Source organism: Syzygium oleosum, unplaced genomic scaffold (genome assembly GCF_021117445.2).
Source record: "Syzygium oleosum isolate NSW1041296 unplaced genomic scaffold, Sole_v2.1 Sole_v2.15, whole genome shotgun sequence".
In the NCBI taxonomy this organism is placed as follows: domain Eukaryota; kingdom Viridiplantae; phylum Streptophyta; class Magnoliopsida; order Myrtales; family Myrtaceae; genus Syzygium; species Syzygium oleosum.
In genome coordinates, this window is record NW_026607499.1 from 6,182,393 (window position 1) to 6,191,314 (window position 8,922).

At 40.6% G+C, this 8,922-nt stretch overlaps 1 protein-coding gene across 1 annotated transcript; it reads right to left on the minus strand.

The window, feature by feature from the left end:
• Window positions 1-1,773: 1,773 nt before the first annotated feature.
• Window positions 1,774-7,256, minus strand: LOC115675507 (AT-hook motif nuclear-localized protein 5). The gene is made up of 5 exons (XM_030598210.2): window positions 5,951-7,256; window positions 5,251-5,318; window positions 4,427-4,558; window positions 3,357-3,515; window positions 1,774-2,247 (listed from the first exon to the last, which is right to left on the minus strand). Exons 1-5 carry the CDS (start codon window positions 6,387-6,389, stop codon window positions 2,020-2,022), a joined length of 1,026 nt encoding a protein of 341 aa, XP_030454070.1. The 5' UTR covers window positions 6,390-7,256; the 3' UTR covers window positions 1,774-2,019.
• Window positions 7,257-8,922: the final 1,666 nt, after the last annotated feature.

Consider the following 8,922-nt stretch of genomic DNA (forward strand, 5'->3'; position numbering starts at 1 on the left):
TTTTTCTTTTTTTTTATGTAAAGATAGAGAATCCAGTTGTTCATGTGAATAAAAATTCATAGGCATGTTGACCGGAAGGTGGGTTTTATGGGCAATTGGTAGATGATAGATTCATTAAAGGGTCGGTCTTGTTTTCTAGTTGGAGGATTTTTTATTTTATTTTTTTTGGTTTTCCTTGGAAGATTCGGCGAGGGATATTTGTACGGCCCTGAATCTTGTCTGAAACAAAGCATTTGAGAGGATGAGCAGCTGGAATCTGGGAAGATCATACCTTGACCTCCTCGACCTCTTTCAACGAGCGCTTGGAATCTCAAATGGCGATCGCCCACCAGCCAAATTGTGATTCTCGTGAATCTCACCGTGGATTCTAGTTCGCTCACAACATTGCGACGTCTTGTGATTCAATTAGTCCATGTGGACTAGATCCATACTAGTAATTCTGTGTGTGTGGACCGGACTCGTTGTTAACTATGTAATCGTCAGATAATATGAAGTTTACATTGGGATCATTACATCAATGGTTGAGATTCGCCCAGTTCAAGATAGAACCGAGTCAAGGCAAGAATTTCCACCTCAGTCAGGTCATCTGCTGAGTCATAAACTCGGGAAATTGCAACGAATCCAGGAGAAGCATTCGTAAGACGACTTGATGACAAATCCTGTTGTGTGGCAAGACATCGAAAAACTCTCATTTCGGTCGTTTTTTGCAAGAGGAGCTTTGTTGTTTCAAGTTTAAAGAAGACGACTGACGCGCGAATAGATGACTCGATTAATATGTGGAGGAATCAATTATCGAAGAACCCTTCACTCTAAAAATGAAAGAAAATTACGTTAACAAGATGGAGAAGGCTGTGCATTTTCATGCGAAAGGCGGTAATCTCCTGTTGAATGAATTCAGACGGTTCATCGAGGAAACCTGCAACCTAAGCAAAATGCTGCAAGATATAGCATGGTTATACCTTTCCCAAAAGAGCTGACGAGTAGCTATTTTGGAATCTCTTAGTTTCAGGAAGCTCAAGGAATCCTCCGTTTTAGCCATGCTCTGTACATTTGTAAAAAGTTCCTTGTATGTCATGACCATTGCACTTTGAACAATTTACAAAACAATAACTTCAACAAGGCTGGAGCACCGATCGACAGTGTCAGAGGAATGGTTCTGAAAAATATCAAGTGATTGTTGTGAACTTGTGATGTCTTATGTAAGTCAATCCACAGTAGAGGTGCGCGGCAACAGTCAGAAGCTAAGTGACTTTCTTCGATATCGGTGTCTAGGACTCCATTAAAACTCAAGTTTTAAGCCTGGTCAATTAAAGATTCTCGCTGTGGACAACCTCGAATTTAGAGGAGAAGGCATCAGAACACTACGAAGTTATGTCCTGAAGGAGAGCTCGCAAAGAATCTTCTTCCACCAAACACAAGTTCGGCACAAAGTAGAAGCCCGTAATGGAGCCTCGCTCTGAGCCAGGCTCTCGTGCATTTAAGAAGACAAAACTGTCATCCAGAAAACTTGAGAATGTGTTCACTGACTAGCTTCTCAACCATGCTAATGCACGATTAGAAAAAATGCTTCTACGCCAGTTGCAAAAATCACGATAAAGATGCTATTGCAATTCATAATGCAACTAATTATGATCTACAATGAGTAATCAGATCTTGGGAAAAATTTGCAGAGAATCTTCAGACACTAAGTGACATAGATCAGACATCTTCTACGTAGATTCAACCATAACAACCATAACGAGAGAAGCAAGAGGAAGAGACTCAAGGGAAGAGTTTACCAAACGAAACGTTGATGCAGATTAGCATTTTAAACAAGAAACTCTACCCTCAAAGACACGACATAGCTCCTTGCCATGAAAATGGACCTCGTTACTAGAATAAGTTAGCAATAATCCATCAGCCTCCAACGTAATATCAAGGCAAATTCTACATCCTATGATCTAGAAATTTTGGTTCAATATACAACAACACATATATACAAAACCTGATATGTGTCTGTTGCAGCAAAGAGTCAATTCTTCAACCACGGGTCAAGTCAATACCGGTTTGGAGGCTCTTCAAATCAAGCTGTCGTGATCCGGGCCAAATGCCTACTGGGGATGGAGTGTAGCTTTGTGAAGGAGCATTGCTCGGGACAATAGCTTTATTATCAGCAACCTTAGGTTTAGTGTCCTCATCAACTGCATGAGCAGCCAACTCTTTGTTCTTTGGCTTAGAATTGCCGTATACAAAACTGCACACCACAACCTGCACCAAGTAATGTCCATAAGTTTTTGGACTTTTACAAAGTCTAGGGTCTCGAAGAAGCAATTCACGCATGCAAGTATGAATTCCTTCCACTTTTCATATTCAAAATACTACATTGAAGCAAAACATCAGGCAGCAAAAAGATTATGGACAAAACATGTATTTGAAGAGGGAGACAGTCACGTGAAGCACTTTGCATGAGTGCTTTAGAAAACAGACTAGCGAACCGTTAGTCCATGCATAAGGAGGTGTGTAAAAGTACCAGAACAGCATAAAACTCTTAGAAGGATTAGCTGCAATCCAACAATTTTTACACTGGTAATTAATAGAAAGATGACATGTCAAACATTGATCATTGATGGGGACCCATAAAAAATGGATCGTCACCACTTGAAAACATAATAGACATGATTTTTTTTTTTTTTGGACATAATAGACATGAATTAGCCGCCTGACTTATTGCAATACTCAATTTCAGTGATTGCTGGATAAGCACAACCCACAGTCCAGCACAAAGAATATATTTTATATCCAAGAGCTATTCTCATCATATAAAGGCACAAAAATAGAAGATTTTGATTCTTTATATTCAAGAGCTTGAGCTTCTCATCAATATTGAGGCACAAATAATAGAATAACTTATTTTTAAGAGCTAGAGCTTCTCATCAGTCGTAAAAAAATTATGGAAGAATTCAACAGCATGAGAATATACTGTTTCCAGTTATTATACCACAGAAGTGGATCTTTTGCCCGGCTATCCAGAAATTAGAGTGGGTAGACCTTTCAAGCAAAGATTAATTGTAAGAAATTGCTAACTGTGTGCCACAGTTGTTAAAAATAGGATATGTCTGATTCAGATCAGGATTCCAACAAAAAAGCTAGGCAGAAGCTAGAAAATGCAGAGGTTAACAGACAGTTTCCATGAAAATTCAAGAAAAAATTATCAAAAAACCTTACTAAAGACATAGCTGTCAGCAGCTGAAGTGCAGCATTATTCTTTTATGGACACCATGGGACACCATTTCGTGATAAAGAAAACTATCAATACATAATTCACAAGTAGAACAAGTCTCCCAAGTAGAGGCAAAGCTCTGATATATGTGAAGTACCTGAACCAGGCTAGCTGCAACAAGCATCGCAACACTGCCACCAACGACATGTCCATCAGGACTTGAAAGTGAAACACTTATTCCACCTGTGCGGTTGCGGGGTCCACCATCTTCAGCAACTAAATAAGATCCCGACAAGCATAATATCTCAAAGCGGCCCTAAACAAGCAAATTTAACCAAGTAAGTCTTTTTCCCCTTCCTTCAAGGATCATAACAGGAATGACACCAGTAAGCCAAATTGTACAATTGATAAAGATAAGCATTAGCAATCAAAAAGGTCAAGATAAGTTTTAGTTATGTCCAGAGCAGAGAGATCACTCTCAACCCAAAAACAGAAAGGAGCAGTACTTTTGCACCCAGTATACCTCATTTGGCAAATGTTCCTCTTAAATTAAACACATCAAGAAGCAACCACATGACAAGAATAAGTACTGTCCTCATGATTGCCAATAAAGCTACAGCCAAACAATATCACTTGCACACCTGAGGAAACTTGTACATCACTTTGATCCTCACAACCTATCTCTTTGTTCATCGCTTGCTCCACTTCATCACCATTTGCATATGATTGGTGTTTGCTTCTATTGAACTTATTAACCAGTCATATGCCAAATCGAATTTTATATTTACACCTATCACAAGTCACGGCCATACTCATTTTCCGTTCTTAATGGAAATTCCAATTGAATCTTGCCAGCAAATTTACTTGTCTTTCTTATGTTAATTTCTCCATACCTACTAACATCACACCATTAGTCGTATCATAGCTTTTACTTAAGAAGTCAATAGCTTTATAGCATATATTTTGATGTTTCATGTTCATTGAACCCAAGAAAATATATACTGCGCCATATATTTATGTATAGATTGGAAGCACTAGCAAAGCCTGACAAAGAATCAAAGAAACAAATTGGTGGAACAGCGTTTGCATCAACTTTCAAGACCAAGTGGACTTATAATCGAGTCCGACTGAGTTTAAGAAAAAAGCAACCGAGGATATTCCCTTATAGAAAAAGTAATTTTTCAAATCCAATAAAAGGACATAGAAAAACTTAAAGAATGCTTCAACCTCAAATGTGATTGTTTCACCAGAAGACGCAGGCAGCCGTAGAGTTACAGCGGAAACTGTACCACTCCCTGATAATATGCATACAGCTCTTGGCCTTTGCTGGGCGAAAGATAATACCTTAGCAGCAACATCCTGCGTTGTCAAATACAACAATATCCATTATAACAGAAAATTTCAAGCACAACATGCATTAGCGGGCCATAATAAGTGGACTCTGGCCCATCACCAGAAAGCTCTGACAATTATATACTCGTTTTAATAGGAAAAAGGACTGAAGTTCCTTTCAGCGAACATGAAAAGACACCTAGAAGTACAACCAAGAGGTGAATGAGTATCCTGTACCTACTTAAGAGAGAAAAACGAAAACTGCAGACCACGCTATCCATGGACAAGTATAAATTTATCGAATCAGTTTATTATCGTGTGCATTCAAGTTTCTTCTTGCAAATAGACCACACAAGCACATGAAAATCTGAGAAAAGCTGAAATGCTCATCCATTAAAGCCAACATCCCAATCGCACTGATCATACAACAATCCATGTGTCCGAAAACCTCAACTACTTCATCACGGCTGTAACAGATCTAACATTAATACTCATCTGGCTAATTACAAACCTCAATTAACTTAGCCACGGGAAAGTGATTCTCATCATTTAGTACGTTACGCTCTTCAATATCTTCTGATTCTAATAGCTTTTTTGAATATCTAAGCGAAACATATGGCATGCATCTCCAACACTAACATTCTTACATAGGTAAATAATTTATTCACGTGCTTATCACACCAAATTACCTCTCATGAATTAAGAAAAATGTAACATACCTCCCCTGGTCCTACGGTGATCACATGTGGGGCAAAAGCAATTCCAGCTGAACTGTTCATCCATTCACCTAGCAAAGAACGATTTTACCAATTTAATGTGCTTAATGAGCCCATAATCCAATTGCAACGGGTACACCGGAGAAGAAATATGTAAAAGTTGACCTAGATGATGTCACAGCAACAAGCCGCAACGATATATATGACAGACAAGTGACGAATCATCAACTGAAGAAATACCAACTTCAACTTGATCGGACTAGTGAATGTTGGTAGTTATTCTAGCACGTTTTGTTAAATTATTCAGTCATGAACAAGACATAAGTCAAAGGAATCATGAGCTTTAAGTTGATGAAATGTCATAATGACAAATAAGAATCCACGCTAAAATGTTATTGCGTTGGCACTACCATATTAAGCACGCCAACAATGCATTGCTTAGAGTAACTATCAGGCGACAAGATCAACCTACGTCTTTCTAATTAAGTCAAGCCCACTACATGCATCAACTTACCACATAGAATCCTACTTAGCCATCATCGATGCATGTTGCAAATATAACTTCACTTTAAAATCAATGAACATTGCATTTTCCTACAAGCAGCTACAACAGCTATATTAACCATACAAAAACCACTCATATGAAAAATAAAAACAAGAACATGCAAAGAACACGTAACAGAATGAGTTAAAAAAACCTTACCAGTTGCAGCTAACCGTTGCTTCCGCCCACTTCCAGGTGGCCTTCCCCGGGCCCGTTTCTGAGACTCTGTAAGTGAACCAGAAGAAGCATTTGAAGGTGTAGCAGACATAGGCAAAAGCCCCAAAGGAACCTTCCCATCAGGCCCGTATTTCCGAGGCCTCCCTCTCTTTTTCTTTACCGGCTCACTCGATGGCATCGCAGAGGACATCCCCATATTAATGCCATGAGAGAAATTGGCATTGGATGGTTCAGCTGCATATACCGGTCCGCCTAAGCTGGACCGGACATTGGACTGAGCCTGAACATGAGGATTCGTCAATGCTCTAAAAACTGGCGGGGCATTCAACCCACTGGCTTCTGCTCCACTTAACGCCACTCCTCTGTGTATGAAATACTGAGCTGACCCACCAGACATAGCCATGGCTTCTCGCCCATCCATGCATTTACAATGTCTAAAGCTAGTGTCTTTACCTCCTATCAACTTAGAAAAAAGATGGCTTGGACCGACGCAGAATGCTTCCAAATCAACACCTAATTTTACTAGCTCAAGTCAAGATCATACACGTTCAAGGGTTTTACAAGAGGGTGAATCTCTGACCAGCAAAAGCTAAAAAAAAGTACAGGAACCTCACGATGGAAAAGAGAGATTGACACCCAGAGACAGACAAATCCAAGTTCTATCAGGGATCTGCCAAAAACAAACCTAGCAAACACAAGGTCTAACGACGGCCCTACCGATGCAATGCGCAAATTTCAGCTCAAAACAAGAATTCAACCTCCACCCACGAAATCTAAAGAGCAGATTCAGCAGAAAGTCTCCATCTTTCCGCCGCCAGAGACACAAAACCAGACCTTGTCGAGACGAAATGCGCCAGCACGCGAGCAACCAGAGCACCTCAGCTGGTCGGAGCCCGCGTACACCATGCAAAGCCGAAACCCTAGATTTCTCAAATCTAAGAGGGGCAAGACAAAAGGGAAAACGCAAGGGAGAGGGGAAAAAAAATGTGAGGGAGGGGGAGGGGGGGAGGGGCCAAAGGAGAGGGGAGAGAGACAAGAAAAGGGTAAAAAGGAAAAAGAGTAAAGGCGAGGACTTTGAAGGCGGATTGAATTGAATATGTGAGCGTAAAGGCGTGCAAGGTGTGGGGAGCTCAGCCCCAAGCAGAGAAGGAGAGAAAAAGAGAGGAGAGAGAAGAGAGAGAGAGAGAGAGAGACAGTGAAGTGAAGAGAGACTGAAGACCCCTTCTTTCTCTCTCTCTTCGCCTTGGGGGGGGCTCCTTTATTTCCCCTTTCTTTTTCTGATTTCTTTATTTGGTGATTTGGTTTGATTAGCAGAGAGTAGGAGAGGAGGGGGGAAGTAGAAGTCAGACTCAGAAGAGCGTGCTGTACCAGACTACTTCCATGAGAAGAGAAAGAAACGCGCACACACACACACCCTCTCTCTCTCTCTCTCTCTCTAGTATTGGAGCACAGTCCCATGATGGCCCCCACCAGACAAAGTACCCCATGTCCCCCATTTTTTTTCACATGTCCTCATCACATCTCGCCCGTTTCTTGATAGAAAATTCATCGGCTTTCTCCTCTTTTTTCCTCCCTAGGGTTTGAATTCACGTCCGTTTCCACCGGACAATCGATGAAATTCAAGGACACTGTGACCCACCTCGGCCTCGGTTTCTCGTGAACAGGAAGGAGGTCGGGGGCTCGATTCTTGAGGAGGGGATTTCGCGGAAAACGCTTTTCATTTGTAAGATTCGTATGAGGTCATAAGATTTCACGGTTTAGATGCACTAGGCATGTACGATCTGAATGCACCTCGTAATTTTCCGCTCTAGAGAATTCGCTTAATGTAAAAAATAATGCTCGATGCTAAGCTTGCAAATGCAAAAGAGGCTTGCACCTATAAAATAGAGAACGAAGTTACAAACATACACCTCATTTAACCTATCTTTTACCTCAATATTAATAGGACTTTCGAAATTTACCAAAAAAAGGGGTAATTGCTCCACACCCCCCTCAATTTTGGCATAGCACAACGGCCATCGGACTCTGAAAAGTCACATATTAATTTCTCCATAAACTTTGGTATTGTTACACAATAACCCTTGAATTTTGGAGAGTTAAAGATTAGCCCCCAGATTTTGATTTTGTCGGAGCTGCAAATTCTTCTATCCGCGTATCAACCAAATATAGCGCTATCGATGTTGGAAGTTTTGAAACACTATCTTTAGAAGTTGGAAAGTTTTATATTTTATGTATTTCTTTTCTTACAAGTATATCTTCCAGAATGTGCTCTTGTATAAATATCCACTTAAGCTTAATAGAAATATACGAGAATTTTCCTCTCAACATTGTATCAGAGCCATCGAGGACTTATGGCTCCTTTCAACCCTGGCTTTCTTTTTTTTCTTTTCTTCTACAATGGATGGTGTTCGCCACAGACATAGAGAATCCTACCGCCATCGCCATCACCACCACCACAACCGCCATTACAAACCCTTCTTCTTCCTCCATTTAGATCTGCTCACCACTTCCTTTCTCTACATCTCATAGCATCCAATTACTTGATATGGAAACCACAAGTTAACCCGTTTCTCAAAAAACAAACCCTTTTATGGTCATGTCGGTGGGACCAAACTGTGTCCCTCTAATCTAGCCCACACAGGTCTTTGGCAACAATAGGACTAGTCCATCATGGACCTTTTAATTGCGTCCCTCTCAAAATTGATTTTACCTTTCATTGTTGATAAAACCAATTAGCAATGTCATTTAGGATGCTCTCAAAGCCACTTTTGGCTTAGCTTCCACTATATGTATGCTCTCTCTTCATCTCAGTCTGCAACAGAAACAGGACGAATCAGTTATTGATTTCCTCCGGCGTGCTAAATCCATTGCCGATAATATGGGTGTTGCAGGCAAGCCACTTGAACCGGAGAACTTCAATGTCCATATCTTCCGTGGTCTCCGATCTAATCTCC

Coding starts and splice junctions, on each gene's coding strand:
- LOC115675507 (XM_030598210.2), bottom strand. CDS start 6,389: ATGGATGGGCGAGAAGCCATGGCTATGTCTGGTGGGTCAGCTCAGTAT. Junction 4,559..5,250: donor TCACCGTAGGACCAGGGGAG/GTATGTTACATT, acceptor TTGACAACGCAG/GATGTTGCTGCTAAGGTATT. Junction 2,248..3,356: donor TTGCAGCTAGCCTGGTTCAG/GTACTTCACATA, acceptor TACTTGGTGCAG/GTTGTGGTGTGCAGTTTTGT.